Genomic DNA, 17,122 nt, shown 5'->3' on the forward strand with positions numbered 1-17,122 from the left:
AGTGGTAGAAGGAGGCCTTGATGTTTCTCATTGAAGACAGCCAAGGAAAGGGATTTAATTCAGGAAAGTAACATGAGATGCAAGAGAGTTTCAAAATGGGGATAGAACGGATGCTAATATCGTGTGTATGCCTTCTAGTTATTACAGTGTTGGACGCTTTAGAAATGGGCATATTAATAAAACAGCTTCCCCACATCCATGTCTACAGTCAATGGTACGATAAAATGTATTCATAGGCGGTGGAGCTCCTCTTCCCTGTTACATAACTCCCAGCTATGTTGAAATCTTTTCTGATCATTTTGAAAATGCAAATATGTGCACAGGGTTTCATAAATGAATGGTGTTTTACACAAAACACTGAGGAAGTCAGGCTCTGATAAGCTTGACTGAATTGGCACACCTGGAGTTACTGTGCTTCATTTGTTGTCTCTGTAAAATCAAATTGTTCTTGTACCTGGTAAAATGACACAAAATTTTGTAGTTCAGTGCCAAAAATTACAACATTAACAGTAAGACATCTTTGTATTAAAATCTGTGTTAAATCATTCTTGAACTGCATGAAGAAAAGAACACATGTTGCTCCATATTTCTCTTTCAGATTACAGAAAGTTAAATAGGTTGCTATCCCTGTGTCAAACATGGCTTTCATAGCCGTCTGCTGGTGATTCTGATATAGTGTTAAAATGTAAAAAGGGGGACTGAAGGAGATCCTGTGCACAGTTAATTGACTCAGAGAGAGGTTTTTCCTTTTAATGGAGTCCCTCTGAATTCATACTGGTGCAACTGAGATTAGAATCTTATACATACTTGCAAGAATGAGGAAGTGGAACTTGTCAAGGTCTGGGAGCCAAAGTGATTGGTAGGACCAGAGGAGGAGACTGGTTAAAAATCAAGTCATAGTTCAAGTGTAAAGTTTATATTGGCCAGTTTTGGCCTGTTACAGAGAGCCTGTCAAAGGTGCAAATGGGAGTTAGGTGCCAAATCCAATTGACTTTTCATGGTAGTGAGGCATCTTGACTGCCCCTTTTCCTTTTTGAAAATCTGCCCTTCAAGGATTTTTTTCAACATTGGGTTTGTATATGTTTAGCAGATCATCCATAAGTACATCCGATAGGATAAAAATAATGTATATAGTGTATAGAGTAGAAGATAACTAATTAACTGCTTTCTCACTATAAATTAAATGGAGCTGCTGGTGAGGCAAACTCTCCAACTGAAAATAGTCTTACATTAGGCCTTACATTTCTATATACTTTAGGTTTCCCACTTTTAATGAGGGTGCTGGAATGGTTAGCTTATTAACATTTGTAAGTTGATTTGGGAATCTCAGACAGAAGGTGGGAGGCTAGTACAAAAATATTACTTTTGTTAATCTTTTTGCAAACTGTCCTAGTCAAACCCATTATATTGACATACCTGTGTGGGTTTTTTCCTTTTATTTGGATTTTCTCAAGTGGTTGAATTACACAGCAGAAATTAAATTATGTGTAGTCATTTTGTGTGTGTTACAGTACATGCAGTCCTTCTTAATTAACAGGTGCTGGAAAGCTTTAAAATCATGGATTATAGTCTGCTGCTGGGGATCAATGTATTGGACAGTATCACAAAAGAGAAGGATGGGGAGAGTTCCCAGAATGCATCTGATGCCAAACGTCATGGAGGACAGAAAGTTCTCTATTCTACAGCCATGGAATCCATACAGGGTCCTGGAAAGTCTGGGGAATCTGTCATCACAGAAGCTACAAATACGTAAGTCCCCAAAATCGCTTGTTAAAAATTGACTGGGAATTTCTAAATTTTATTTCTGCAAACTGTTCTATGTTGTATTAAATCTAACTCTGGCTAGCTTCCCATCCTTGAAGGCATTACATAGGAGTGATTTGAAGGATTAAGCTAAATACTTTCTAAAAAGTGTTCAAAACTTGCATACCAAGGTTCACTGGAGACCAGAAAATTAAAATTTTGATTAGTTTATTCATCATCTTTAAATACATGATGGCAATTGCAGTTATAATTCAGAACAATTTATCGGCACGTGGTGAACTCACTTATATATAATGAAAATCATTACAAGACCTCCACACATAATCTCTGTTTAACTGTAAACAGTGTCATGCGCTGTGAGCAAAAGTTATTATTGATTATATTGATATTTGTGTAGAGCCTGTCATCCCAAAGAAACATACTCACTACATACACAAGAATTGCTTCACCAACTGTTGAAATGCAGCCACCGCTGAGGTGGAACAAGACATATTTTAACAGCTTACAGAAATAAAAATTTTATTAAAGGAAATGTTTGAAATGAAATATACACAGGTTGAGGGGGAAGGTACTGTACATCTGGGGTCACGCTTGGGTTATGGGGGGTTACAGATGTAATTTGCAAGGATGATAAGATACATACATATCGCATAACTGGCATAGGCCCAGATTGGGGTGCAAGGGTTTTTAAAGTGTCAGTGGATAAGTGGGCTCGGGTTCACCACCCATGGAATGAATAACGAGTCCAAGTCAGTATTGGTGGAGCGGATAGGTACATGGGTGGGGTGCGTCCCTTGGTCCCTCAGGGAAGGAAGTGAGTTGTTTCCCTGGTCGGCTGTCTCAATTACTCAGTGTGGTATTGGCAGTGTCCGGTGATGTGTTCAATATAAATGTCTCTGGACCACCTGATGGTGTCGGACACAATGAGCTGTCTCATGAGCCGGGCATGATGTTGACCGACCCCACATGCTCTCAGAACCGGCTCATTGCGAGGATCCCATGAGCCCAGGGCTCCCACGATCAGGGCTTGTATCTGAACTTCGTAGCCCTGGGCTCTCAGGGTCTCAGCCAGTGAGGCATACTTCAACTCCTTCCGTTCTCGGGCCTCGTGGAAGGCAGGGGACCGGTTTTCGAAAGGCACCATGACATCTACTAGGAGGACCTTCTTCTTTTCTGCGTCCGTCACGACGATGTCGGGTCGCAGTTGGCTGTCTGTCCCGGGGATGGCGGAGCGACGATGATCTTCCCCAGGGACGGTGAGATGGCTTTCACTAGTCGGTTCTGGATGCCATTGTGGCGGTGCTGCCAGGCTCTGGAGTGCTGCTTGGGTCTCGTTCACGTAACCACAATTCCTGCAGCACTTGTCCTGGCTGCCATGGCGGATGGCTCCATTGAGGGGAACGCAGTTGAGTCGGGCCCTGTGGATGAACCGCCAGTCTGCGAACCTGGTGAAGCTGCCCCCGGGGAGGAAGTGGTTACTGGCGTCCCACTTGCTGGACACCTCCAACACCTTGCCCTGGTCCGGCTTCCGCTTGAGGTTCTCGGCATAGTGGTAGCGGATGGCGTCTTTCAGGGACCTTTTTAGCATGGCTCTGGCGGTCAGGGTGATGATGGTGTGGTCCGAGGTCTTTACACGTGACACCAGTATTCCCAGCTCCCGGCGTTCCTCACACCACTTCCAGCAGCAGCCAATCCTCTTACCCAGGCGTCTTGAGGCGTTGCGGGCACGGGACCAGAGAGAGGATAGGTCTCTCCCCTCACTCCTGAACTCAATTTCCAGGGAACTGCTGAGGTAAGTGGCAACATCTCACTCGGAGGGGGTCCTGGCGATGCGTTTCCTGACCACACCCTGTACAGACTCCTATGCGATGCTCCTCACTGTTGGATCCAGGCACGTCAGGAGATGAAAGGCGTGGGTCATCACCGCTGTGTCGCAAAGGTCACCCATCCGAGGTACGTTGGCACTGCCCTGTCTGTGAGAAATGTAGATGATGTCCGTGCACGCCCTCTGGGGATGGTGGAGCCATTTCTTCACCAGCTGTCTGATGGTGCTGTCTGCCTTGTTCAGGGGCACCTTGGCCACGGCTAATCCCCTGAGGACAAAGGAGATGCAGGGGATCAGGAAGGTGTTGAGGGCATTGATCTTTTGCCAGGGGGCGAGCAGGGAGGAGTCGATTTGGGCCGCGTCTCGTAGGATCTCTGCGATGGTGTCTTCGGGGGTCTACCGGACATGGACTCCTGTGGGTGTGCCGAGGTGTTGGTATCTCTCTCCCTCTTCAAGGGAGATAATGGACTTGCCCTGGATAAGGAACTGCGAAGGCTGGACCAGCGCCCTGGTGCCGCCGTCGACGTGGTGGGAGGCGCATTTTTTGGGGTTGAAACGCAGGCCCATCCTCTCGGCGGCTTGGCTGGTGACGTCGAGCATTTGCTGGAGGCTTTCCGAGCTGTCGGCGGCCAGGGCCAGATCGTCCGTGTAGGCCAGAATGCTGATTTTCTTGCCATGCAGGTCGAAGCCAGTCGGGCCGTTGGAGATGGCTTGGATGAGCGTTTCCATGGCCAGGTTGAAAATGATGGGACTGAGGAGGCATCCTTGTTTCACGCCACGGCGAATGGGGATGGCATCCGTCTCTCCGTCCGTGGCATGGATGGTGGTGGTGCAGTCCTTGTAGAGGTCCCGGAGGATCTGGATGAAGGTAGCCGGCATCCCGAACTCTCCCAGGGTGGCGAAGATGTGGTGGTGGGACATGGACCCGAAGGCGTTGGTCAGGTTGAGCCATGCTACGAAGCACTGCCTCTTGGACCTCTGGCCTCCTGGATGGCCGTCTGAAGGAGGAAGTTTATGCTCATAGCATCCCTCGGAGGACATGAAGCCATTCTGGACTGAACTGACAGCGCTCCCGGAAACTGACCACTCCGTGATCCTTGCCGCAAGGTAGCTAACGTACAGCTTGTAGATGGTGGAGCAGAGGAAGATGGGCCTCCAGTTGCCGAGGTCGTCTCGGTCCCCTTTTTTGTGAATGAGGACTTTTTCCAGGAGCGAGGAACGCGATGGAACTGCTTGCATTTGGTGAAGATGGCAGCAAGCACCAAGCAGCCGGGGTCTCGCTTCCTCAGTAGGTGGTAGCAGATGCCATCTTTTCCAGGGGCGGTGTTTTTGGTCCTTGTCAGCCTCGCCTGCACCTCCTGGGGGGAGAAATCTCACTCCAGATCTTCAGTGAGGTCGATCTGGGGTAGCAGAAGAAGGCACTCCAGGTGTCGCAAGTCGGTCTGGGCCTCGTTATCGAACATGTCCTTGAAGTAGGAGTGGAGTCTCTCGGGCTGGATGGCACAATATGAGGAGGTCCTGTCAAGGATCTCCCTCATGGCTTTCAGCCGGTTCATCCTATATAGTTTCTGTATATGGGATGCAGCCGCTGGATCATAGCAGCGGCCGACGTGCCCTCTCCTGCCTTCTCTGGCGGTGTTGTTATGACCCGGTGCGGGGAATCTGCGCGTGGCCTGTGAGGTCTCCTGGGGTTCCTTCCTTCTGGCAGCAATTTCCGCAGAGAGTTCTGCAGTCAGTCTGTCCGTCAGGCTGTTGAAGGTCTCGAAGTCCTTGGCCTTCGCCAGTTCTCCCACCAATGCAGATTGCCATCGTGTGGCGACCCTCGCTCGTGGACGTCGTTCCTCCTGCTGCGGTGTCTCCACGGGTTCAGGTGCTGGTCTACTTGTTCCTCGACCTAGGGAGCGGTGTTCAGGTGGGTCCTGAGGCGGGGGTCCTGATGTACTGGGGGGGGCCACTCTTGGTGTCTCCGAGCCAGCACTGGATCTTCCGAGAGGAAGTGGGGTTCTGAAAGCACCGGTGCTGGGCTTTGTAGGGGCGTGGCTCTGTTTGGAAGCACTGGGGATGGTTCGAGGTATCTGAGTGAGGGGTCCTCGGTGGGGCATGGTTTTTTTGGCAGTTGGAGGCTCGTTGGGTAACCTTGGAGGGGGTATTGGGTCTCCTGGGGGCAGGGTCCGGCTATGGGAACTGGGGGCTGCGGGAGGCTCCACCGTCGGCTGGGTCTCGCCGTGTGGCCTGGGGTGCGGTGTTAGTTGCTCCTATGGCAGGGCGACATGAGGTTGCCTGTGGGGAAGCACTGCACCGTCTCATGGTCGTATCACGCTGGATGTTTTGTATGAAGTCGCTGAGACGTCTGGTGAGGTGATTGACCTGGGAGGTGGCAGTGATCCCCTTCACAGAAAGGTCCAGCATGAGGATTCTGGAGATGGGGCTGGTCCTTTTGGTGGCATCATCGATCCTTGAGGCGGAGGTTGTGCTTTCCTCGATTAGCAGTTGGTCCCCCCTTGCCTGCTGTGACGGTGGGAATGCTGGTTGGGGTGCTGAAGCTGGACTATCGGTGGGGGTCGGGGTTGGAGCCCGCAGGACATCAGCAGAGTTCACCTTCGTGATCATGAGGGGTCCCTTGCATGTGGCGTGATAGGACTTGCATTTCTTTTGGGTCTCGAAGGGTGCATTGCAGCAGCTACACCGGAAAGCAGTCCATTTGTTGTAGGTCTTGCAAATTGCTTGCTGAGGGCCCCGAGGGTCTGGACTCCATGGACAGGGAGGCAGAAGGGGCAGAGGAGGCCTGTAGAGAGTGGGTACTGGAGGTAGATGTGGTCGTTGTTCCCTGCCTCACTCTCTGTGGGTTGGACCCCTGTTGTGCCTGCAGACTCACCAGGTGATTCCTCTGGTTCTGGTGGAGAAGCTTGAGGAGGTGAAGTCACTCCTGGGGGTGTGCTGGACTCACTGGCCATGATGTCTCTTTGCCCGGAAGGACAGCACGTGGCATTGAGATCCAGGGCTCTGGAGTCCATTCCCCTTTGAGCGGCCCTCCAGACAGGCGAGTGGTAAGAAGTTTCAGAGTCTCCGATCGAGGAGGTTGTTCCTTCTGGAGCATCCCTTTCTGGAACAGCGGAGCAGCGCTCGGCATCCTGGTCCCGGGTCATCTGGGGGGCTCCTCCGGTGGCATCCTTCCCGGCAGGGCAGCGCTCAGTATCCTGGTCTTCAGTCTTCTGGGGAGCTCCTCTGGCGGCATCCTTCCCGGCGGGGCGGTGCTCAGGATCCTGGTTCTGAGTCATCTGGGGGGCTTCTCCGGCAGCATCCTTCCTGGAGGGGTGGTGATCAGCCTCTTGGTCCTCGGTCATCTGGGGGGGCTCCTCTTGCGGCATCCTTCCCAGCGGGGCGGCAATCGGTATCCCGGTCCTCGGTCGTTGTGGTGGCTCCTCCGGCGGAGTCCTTCCCGGTGGGGCTGTGATCAGCATCCCAGTCCTCGGTTTTTGAGGGGGCTTTTCTGGCGGCATCTCTCCTGGCGGGGCGGTGATCAGCATCCCGGTCTTTGGTCATCTGGGGGGCTCCTCCAGCGGCATCCTTCCCGGCAAGGCGGCCATCAGCATCCTGGTCCTCAGTTGTTCGGGGCGCTCCTCCAGCAGCATCCTTCCCAGTGGGGCGGCGATCAGCATCCTGGTCCTCAGTCGGTGGGGGGGCTCCTCCAGCAACATCCTTCTCAGCGGGGCGCCTATCAGCATCCTGGTCCTGGATCCTCGGAGGGGCTCCGCTGGTGGCATCCTTCTCAGCAAGGTGTCCATCAGCATCCTGGTCCTGGATCTTCAGAGGGGCTCCTCCAGTGTCATCTGTCTCTGGAGCAGCAGGGAGGTGTTCAGCATGCTGGACCTGGGAAGCAAGTGAGGGTCTTCCGAGTTCCTCCTCCTGAAGAGCTGTCGAGACGTTCTTGCTCCTGGGTGTGAGGTCCCGAAGAGCTGGTCTTCTGCTGCTCAATCTTCCTGTAGAGGTGCTCACCGGGGTTTTTTTCTGCCAGCTCCTGATGTTTTCATCCTTGCTGGTGGTCCGGGTCTTTGGGCCAGGCTTCCGTTGGGTTTTCTGGAATGTAGAACACACAGGAACAGCAGCGGTCGATGAGGATGTAGCTGAAAGAGGAGAAGAGAGAAATTTCTTTCAAGGTTTCAGCAGTGCAGTGCATATGTAAATCAGCAGCATCTATATACAAATCAGCTTCAGCAGAAGCATATATCTGTAGGGCAGCATCAATTTTTTCAAAAATAGCTGCAGGAGATTCCATCTTCAGGACCATGGTTTGCAGATGTCCATTTGAAGGAATTAAACTGATAAGAACAGACACTACACTTGATCTTAGCTTCAAGGAGCTGAGAAGCTTAAAACATATTACTCTCCTCTTCCTATCTAACTGAAACTGCAGAGGAAATTTAGATAGGCAGATTGGAATTATCCAGGCTGGAATTCAGCCAGGACACTGATGTTAAGAATCCCACACTTACAAATAGTGCCATGGAATTTTTAATAAAGCAGAGGTGCTGATCACCATGGTGTTATCACATCCAAAAGACTATACTTCTATCCCCATAATATCTGACAACAGGCTGTGACATACAGAGAATTTTAAGGTTGTGACAGATAAATTTACAGAAAGGGATGAAACATTTCAACAATTGTTCCAAGAATCAAGGGCTCCTCAAATTATTCTATCCTTGATGCATGTTCAGTGCTAATAAGAGAGTGAGTCAGCATTCTTATTCTGTGTAATCAATCCTTGATATAATAGGACTTCATTTCACATTGAAAAGGGTTTACTGTCTGTTAACCAGGGAGTTATGCAGGTAAATACTATTAAAGCTAATGAAGCCTGGGTTTAAACTTACAACATATTAATGGGAGGATAATGCTGTTCTGTTCCCAGCTTTGCCACTGGGCTGCTGGGTGACCTTGGAGAAGTCACTTCACTTTACTTTCCAGTGCCTCAGTTTCCCCATATGAAAGTGGGGATAATACTGACCTCCTTTTGTAAAGCACATTGAGATCTGCTGACAAAAAGTGCTAAGCACACATTAAGCACAGAGTTGGCACCTATGGCTAGGACAATGCAGTGTTTGTGTACACACTGCATTCCTTATACTGGCTGTTGTCTACCATGAAATTGACAAGAAAGCCAGGCACCTAGAGCCCAGCTGCCCCAGAGCTGGGGCAGCTGGACCCCACTCCCGGTTGGGAATGTTGGCTGTCTTGTGACTTTCATGGCTTGGGAGCAGAGGTGAGATGCAAGAGCACCTGGGCTGCTTTCCCCCTCCACCTCACCCCCGCCCCCCCCTGCTCCCGATGAGGCGGCAAGAAGCCCTGGGCAGCTTGCATTCAACAACTAGCCTTAATGTTGCTGGGTTTTTTTTTGTAGTAAATGCAGTTCACCTTCTAAATAGTGATATTAAAAAGTCTGTAAAATACAATATCTAATAAAATTATTTTGTTGCCATTAGAATGGGAGGCATTCCAGCTAAAAGCCATAAAGGAGAGAAGCTGCTTCTATTTATGGGTATTATTGATATCCTACAGTCTTACAGGTAAGTGGCAGTTCAGAATGAAAATATTTTGCTATATTTAAAGCCATTATCTTAATAAAGTATTCTGAGATTGCAAGATGAGGAAATTCCACAAAGTTTTTTTGATTTAATTGCTTAGGTTAATGAAGAAGCTAGAACATTCCTGGAAAGCACTTGTTTATGATGGGGTAAGTTGCTTTTTAAATTATCAGCATTTTTCATAATAGAGTTCTGATTCTTACTTACGACAGCGAGCTATTACGTTTATAATCCACCCATCACTGTAGTATCTAGGCAATTAGATGTGATTTTTTTCTATGTTTTCCTTAGTGATTTTAGTTATGTGATTTCTGACATATATGTCCATCTTATTTTGCTGATTGTTTAATTTTTTTTAAATAAAAGATAAAAAGAAAAATACACACATGCAAAAGTGACCAGATCATCCTTATAACTACATTGTACCAGGTTACACAAAACTATCCTCACAGTACAACTAAAACGGGGATGAAGTAATCCATCCAAAACGCTAATTCAAAGTTAATTAACTACTCAAATTGTGCCCTGAATCAACATCAGCCCAGTTGCAAAGGATGTAATGCAGGGCAGAATTTGGCCCCATGGTATTCAGTGCTTAAATGGGCGCTTAGACGCACTGCCATTTTAAGTGCCCATCAGTGCTTGATTAAAGCATTCAGATAAGGAATTTGGTCGTTTTAGGGCACCCATGTTTGAATATTGAGCCTTCAGTTGTTGAGATTTTTACCCAAAAAGGGAAATGGTACATTTTTTAATATGAGCAAGACTTGGTAAAATATGAATAGAATAAATTATAAAGGGATATTTTTAAATTATCTTGAATGCTTAAAATAATTAGACTGGTTTTTTATCAAGATTACAGTGAAACAAAATGGGTAGAAGAGGAGTATAGTAATACAGTAGCCTCTGAGATGGCAAAATCCTAGATCTCCTTGCATGAATTCCCAAACAAGGCGTGATATAACGTACCCAAAACATGCCAGGTTTTTCTCTTACGCATTTCATTTTGAATTGTATATGAAGAGTGTAACTTTAAGGCCTTTTCTGTCTTTTTAGGACACTGTTTCAGTCCACAGACCAAGTTTTTATGCAGACAGGTTTTTAAAGTTCATGAGTTCGAGGGTTTTCAAAAAAGTTCAAGGTAAGGGTTTGTCATTGTAAGCCCTCTGGATAACTTCATATTCTGTTCTTTTATAGTATTTTACACTCTGGTAGAATAGCACCTTTTATTTAGGGATCTCTCAGCATTTTACAAACACTAAGAGCCCAAACCTTCTGATCATTGAAGTCAATAGGAGCTTTCCCTGTATCTTTGGAATTAGGACATTTGTGATTTATTTTTAAATGATGTCAAGGGCATTTAGAGCTAATAGGTAACACCCTATCCTGCAGCCCTTGTTCACATGAGTAGTCCCATTGACTTGAATGTGTCTAGGTTACATAAATGAAGGTTGAAGGATTGGGCCCTAAATCTGATAAGTTTGGTAAGGATGGACCTTCTCTGATTCCTTTTCTATTGTGCTTTAGCAGAACAAAAATGAGGTTTGAGAATCTGGAAAGATGGAGATGTCTAAAGTATTAAATTCTCTCCTCTTTGTGATTTAAAATCCCATTTGAACTTTTTTTTCTTCATTTTGCCTTTCTTTAATCATCTAATTCATTTCAAGATTAATGGGCATGTCACTATAAAATAGCTGGGAAGAAATGAGAAAGCACCACCAAAAAGATTACCAAAATAGTTCGCTAAGGATACAAAGATCTGTGTAACCAGAGAGGGCCACCAGTACTGCAGGCAGCAATGAAACTTTCTGCCGAATTAAATTTAAAATGTTGCTGGAAGGTTTATTAACCGCATTTATCACCCTCATCCCTACCCACTGAAATGGCACTGGATTCTCTGACTTAAAAGAGCAGGAGTATCTATAACATTCAAAAGTACAAGATGTGAGAGCCCATTCCTTTCTAACCAGACAAGAAGTGAAACTAGGAAGACCTAGAAAGTTAGAGTAGAACAAATAACATTCCAGTAATTACCTTCCATTTGGGTGTGGGAAGCTGGATTTCAGCAAAGGTTTTGAGAAATAACTATCAGATATTTTGTTTCTTGATTCCAAATTGTGCTGCATAAAGAGAAGAACAAATTAATATTGCCATAGTCCCACAGCCCTGCCAGAGTACAGCAGATCTTTTATCAAGAGAAACAAAAGAATTTGCAAATGTCCCAGAGGAAGAAAGTGATTTGTTTCCAAGTCTGCTGTACTCAATTTCTTCATTACCATTGCTCAAAATGAAACTGTCAAGCTGTGACAAGGTCCAATCCGAGAGCATGCCCCCTTGTGACACTGCCTGGTCCTGTAGGCTCCTCACCCTCAGTTCCTTCCTAGTTCTCCCAGTAACTGTTCACAGCCCAGAGTATTCAATGTAACCATCTCCTTCCTGGGGTTCAATTTATTGAGTCTTTATGAAGAGCAGTCTCCATTGGCCCATCAGGCCCAAACCCTTCCCTCTTGAGGTTTTCCAATTTCATCCTCCTTCCCGGGCTTCAGGTTCTCAGTTTTCCCCTCCAGTTACCTGTGAGGCAGGGAGCTCAGTCAGTCACACTGCAAACCATGGCTTCTCTGGACAGTCTTTTCCACAGGCCTCATCCAACCCTGGTCCCTGGAGTCTTAAATCCGAACCCCTGGTTAAGGGATTCCTCAGCCCTCCTGCATTGGACTGGATACCAACTCAAGCAGACTTCCTGGGCCTATTGGCGTTTGGGTTCCAACCCCGCTACACAGAACCTCTTTTATCTCCTGTAGTCAGCTACTGGCTGGGTTTTTATCCTGTTCAGGCAGTAGCTCTCTGATTACCATCTGGCTCTGATTCTTCAAGCTTGTCTGTTGCTCCCTTAAACACCTATTCCTTAAAGAGGCAATGTCATGAAACAGGTTGGATGGCTCCAATCCCCACTACTCCTTAAAGAGGACAGAAAATTTTTGCTGTCTGACCTCCATGTATTCAAAATTGGTTAAATTAATATAGATTCTATTAAATCCTTAAGCCCTACATATACTGCTTGTTTGCTTCTTGCACTTCATTAGCTTAGACTGTGAAATTAAGCTGGTTCTTTTCATGTTTTTGTTTTTAAGTACTGAAGGGCTTTTGTAAAAAAAATCTTGAAATATTTTCGAAATGTAATTTCATGAAAACATTTCTCTTGTTAGGTTTTTTAATACTCGTGTGTGTACATGTGATCAACATCTAAATTTTGGAGCAGAGCTACAATATAGTATTTGAAATTTTTTTTTTTAATTATTCACATCAAGAATGTGCTATATGCAAAAGAAAGCAACCAAGCCTGTCAGTTAGATTTTATAAATAGTTGATTTTTCTCTTTGCAGTCTTGCAACTCTGATGATATTTACTAATGTCCAAGTCTAACCCATGCTAATAAGAAAGTTGAAAAGCATCTTTATAGAAGTGTGACAAGGTATACATGAAGAAGACTGGACTTGCTGGTTGGGGCTGGGATCATGTCTACCTTCTGCTTACACAATGCTTAGCACAATAGGGCCCAATTTTGATCAGGGCAGGTGGTTGCTACTATAACATAAGTAACCATTAGTAATACATAAAAGGGAAGAAGTAGTTATATGGTTGAAGCATAGGAATAGGAATCAGAAGTTCTATACTTTACTCAGTCATAGACTTACTGTATGACCACAAGCAAGTCACTTAGCCTTTTAACACCTCATTACAGTAGGGGGAAGAGTACTTCCTCAGCACACCCGGGGTCTTGGGCTGTTTAGTTGATTCTTGTTCATAAAGTTCTTTGTAATCCTTAGAATGAGCTGCAGAAATGCAGAGTAGTAGTTTGTTTTTATGGCATAATATGTTTAAAAGAATACTAAGACAGCAAATTGAAGCCCCCAAAAGTCAGAAAATGCTTAAGTTAAGGTTGTGGGTGCAGTCTTATCTCTGCATTCTTGTGCATATACATTTATATTATAATCTTTAATTACATGATCAGATACTATTATTTACCTGGGGCCTATGGTTCATAAGGGGGAAGGTTGGACAGCAAATGGAATTAGCATCAGTCTTCCTTTCTTCTAGCAGTATTCTTGTCTAAATCTTTACTCATAGTGTGGTCTGAGAGGTTCAAGGAGCCAACATGGGCCATGTTGTCAAAGAGGCCACCCCGTGCCTCTAGTTTTGAATGCAATTTTAATTCATTATCTTTTGAGTACTGAAAAAAAACAGAGCAAAATTAAAGGTCACTTTTGAAGATTTGGCCCTTGAAGTTTTTCACATTAACCTTAGGTATGATAGAGCTGAAAATATCAGATACCTTTTAAAATTATTTGAGTTAAATACGCTTTTCACTTGTAATTGTGTCCTCAGGAAGATTTAGGCTTACATAATATTAAAGCCATTTTGGTTGTATACAATTACAGATGAAAATTGGTCAGTCACTAGCTCATTATGAGATAAAGAGATTATCTGGTAAAATCTGATTCTAGCAAGCCATGTTCTTACTGGCGCTTTCCATCAAAAGTTCAATTCAGGTTTTATTTTTATTAAAAATTCAAGCACTGGAAGTCAATATTTTTGACATTGTACTGGCCTTTATTCATCTACATTTGATCTAAAGACAATAGTATTACCCTCCAGCAGACCAGAATTCAAAAATTATGCTTGGAAAGATCCAAATGTGGATGACGATCTGATTGAACTCATAACATTCAGTGACCTTCATCATACATTAATGGGAGTACCTAACAGCCCAAACCAGGCCATGTTTGGCAAGGTGCTGGGAAAATGCACAATTAAAAGCCCTTCTCCTGACGAAGGGATCTAGACAATGAGAATAATAAAATGTTATTCAGCGTGGGGGAAATGTAAGCTAATATATCTGAGGTAGTGTAACCTGAAATTCAGAGAGGTAATAAGGAGGAGAATCTCTGGGTAGTAATGGTTAAGGGTGACAGTGATCAAATTAATGGTAAATCTTTTAGCCCATTCTGATAAGGCATTGTCACGGAACAGTATTGTTTCCTTTCCCCATGACTACAGTGTGATTATGCTTGGAATATTCATTTTTGTTGGTTACTAGTTGGGCTATTCTCAGACCTTAGTCTGTTCTCAGTCTGCTCCTGTATTATTTCCAGGAAGACCATATATTGTTGGTGACTAGGTTGAAAGACTCTGAGTATTTGCCTTCTATCCCTTTTTGGGCTCATTCATCTTAATTATCATAATTTTCCATCTTCTTTCTTTTCAAAACTAATCATATCTAAAGTTCTAACGCGTGATGTGTCTGATGGTTCTTTTCATGGTTTGTTCTTGACACAAGACTGTGTTTCTACTTGTATATGGATTAAAGGTTTTAAGGACATTTTCATTTTTTTGCAAAATAAAGAATTCAGAATGTCCTATTTAGCCATATTATGTAAGGCTGCTAGCTTCCTCTGAGAATGTCTCTAAAAACTTTTCAATCCTCTGGTCCCTCTGCTGGGTCCCTTGTTCATCAGAGGTTCTGCTGTGTTCTATGGCAGCAGTCCAACCTTTTTGGCTGGTGGGCGCCAGCCGAAGATCCACTGCGGCAGTGGAGCACCCGCCGAAATGCCGCCGAATTTTGGCGGCATTTTGGGGGGGATGCCTCTTGATGACGATGCCTGTTGCCGACAAGTGACATCATCGAGAGGCATCCCTGCCAAAATTCGGGAGTGACGCCTCTCAATGACGTCACTTGTCGGTGACAGGCATCGTCATCGAGAGGCGTCCCCCCAAAATGCTGCTGTGGCATTTCGACGGGTGCTCTCCTGGGGGCCAGGATGCGGGCGCATTAAGATCCCCCTGCAGGCGCCATGGCACCCGCAGGCACCACGTTGGGGACCCCTGTTCTATGGTAACGGTCTCTGATGATATTACTGCTATCCTTTCGCTTTCAGTTAATCCTGAGAAGCTATTAGTATGCTTCCATTAGGACAGGTAGCTTTTCTAAAATTGTGCATTGGGAATGCTGTCAGCTGGCTGTCCTAGCAATCCTAATGGCAGTGCAAAGTTCCCTATGGATGAGGAGCAAAGTTTTGATCTTGAGCTTTCCAGGGTAGCAGAGGCTGTAAGCACTGTAAAGGCAGCAACCTCACCATCTATAGGAAGCTTCTTTCTGGCACTTGGTCTTGTGGCATCCTGTGTGAAGAAGTAAGGCTTGTAGGACTCCTAGAAGACTTCAGTGATTATTATTATTAATTTGTATGAACATAGTGCTTTGGAGCTCTAGCAATGTCAGTAGCTCATTTTGGGAGGATGGCTTTGGAAATGGATGGGATATTAGGGGGCCTTTTCAGTCAGGGTCCTTGGAAGGAAATGTGTTGGCCGTCATGAGATGGGATGGGCTGAATTCTGTTGCTCACCATTGTGGGTCCATGGAGGTTTGAGTCCCATAGTTCATTTTGCAATTCAGGGAGATCACAGTAGGAAGAAAATCTTGTTTGCATAGTAGGAAAGCAGTCTTACTCCAGCGCCTTAACCACAAATCTGTCAATATGCTTTTACAATGTCACACCCCAGTGTTCAATGCACAGAACAAGAGTTTACCTGGCCTTTTAAACAGACAAAAAATAGTGACCATCAGGGACTGTGTTAGGCATAGACAAGTTCAGCGTTAGCATAGCCATTGCCTGTGACATCCTCTCTAGGGGTTCTGGAGTAGCTCTGGGTTTTTGGTGCTGAGTTTCTGTGAATCTGATTCCTCATTCCAAGAGGGTCACAGCTTTTTAGCTATATGCAGTTGGGTCTTCTGGTATCTATCTTGCTCCAGAACTCTTTCTGTGTGAGTTGCTGCAGGCAGTGTCTAGGAGCTCTAATGCATTTGGGAACTAAACACACAAACAGAAATGGTTGACCTCCTTTTAGGAGAGGAAATTGTATTGACAAAAGACCAAATTTTGGGGAGTAATAGTGGAGAGGATCTGATCCTGTGTTTGTCTAATATGCAGTGTATTCAAGGCAAGTCCTGCTCAGCATTATAAACTATCTGGAATGTTCATGAATCAGCTGCATAACATCATTAGTGAATATGTCAGTCAGTAATATTTTGGAAACATTTGTTTTATCCAAAACAAATATTGATGTGCATAACTACAGTGGCAATCATAAGGCAGGATAAATATTTTAACAGTATAGAAGTAATGTCCTCAGGCTATAAACAATCTTATGTTGTCCCTAATCCTTAGATAATGCCCAAAGCCTTGATTATTTTTTGCTTACTCAATCGCTATTTCTCTTCTTCCTTCCTTTCATTATCCTGCATTCTGTTCTTTTTCTCTGACTTTTACAGGCAGATACTCAAGTTATGACTTGCAGTGTAGGAAATGTCAAAACAATTAACAGGCAGATCCCATTTGTAGCCTTTTTTGCCCTTAGACCATAACTCAAATTAGATATTGTCTCTCAAAGTCTCAAATGGACTCTGTAGAATAAAACTGGTATATGTTAAAATGTTCTTATCTAGATTTATTCTTGATCTGCATTTAGAAAGGGGTTTGTAGTTAGTAAAATTATATGCAGTCTGTGAAAGATGAGTAAAACATTATAATTCACCAGATTTGTTCATTGCACTCTTTTCTTAATGCAGCTCTAAAGTCCTCTCCTTCCAAGAGACGATGCAGTTCCATTACAGCCCTAAAGGCAACATCACAAGAAATTGTGTCTGCTGTTAGCCAAGAATGGAAGGATGAAAAGCATGACATGCTTACTGAAGGACAAAGCTTTTCCAGCCTCGATGAAGAAGGTAGTATTTTGGAATGGCTAACCTGGGTATCTGTGCCACAGTTGTTCAAAATAGAGAACTTAGATTATGCTAAATATCTTGGCTAGCTGCATAAGCATGTTCTTTGGCTTTAAAGAGGTTACATAGGCGTGGAAGTATGACGATGTGGTTCTGGCGGGACCCAACTGA

At 45.1% G+C, this 17,122-nt stretch overlaps 1 protein-coding gene and 1 pseudogene across 2 annotated transcripts in view; one reads left to right on the forward strand and one right to left on the reverse strand.

The window, feature by feature from the left end:
• Nucleotides 1–17,122, forward strand: part of PIP5K1B (phosphatidylinositol-4-phosphate 5-kinase type 1 beta) — a 161,151-nt gene that overhangs the window by 103,200 nt on the left and 40,829 nt on the right. For both annotated transcript variants that reach the window (XM_050944288.1, XM_050944287.1), the window contains exons 8-12: nt 1,538–1,749; nt 9,073–9,156; nt 9,275–9,323; nt 10,231–10,315; nt 16,799–16,954. In XM_050944288.1, the coding sequence (XP_050800245.1) occupies nt 1,538–1,749; nt 9,073–9,156; nt 9,275–9,323; nt 10,231–10,315; nt 16,799–16,954 (586 nt within the window). The remainder of the gene's footprint in view (nt 1–1,537; nt 1,750–9,072; nt 9,157–9,274; nt 9,324–10,230; nt 10,316–16,798; nt 16,955–17,122) is intronic.
• Nucleotides 7,744–7,962, reverse strand: LOC127048528 (uncharacterized; annotated as a pseudogene).

Source organism: Gopherus flavomarginatus, chromosome 3, assembly GCF_025201925.1.
Source record: "Gopherus flavomarginatus isolate rGopFla2 chromosome 3, rGopFla2.mat.asm, whole genome shotgun sequence".
In the NCBI taxonomy this organism is placed as follows: Eukaryota; Metazoa; Chordata; order Testudines; family Testudinidae; genus Gopherus; species Gopherus flavomarginatus.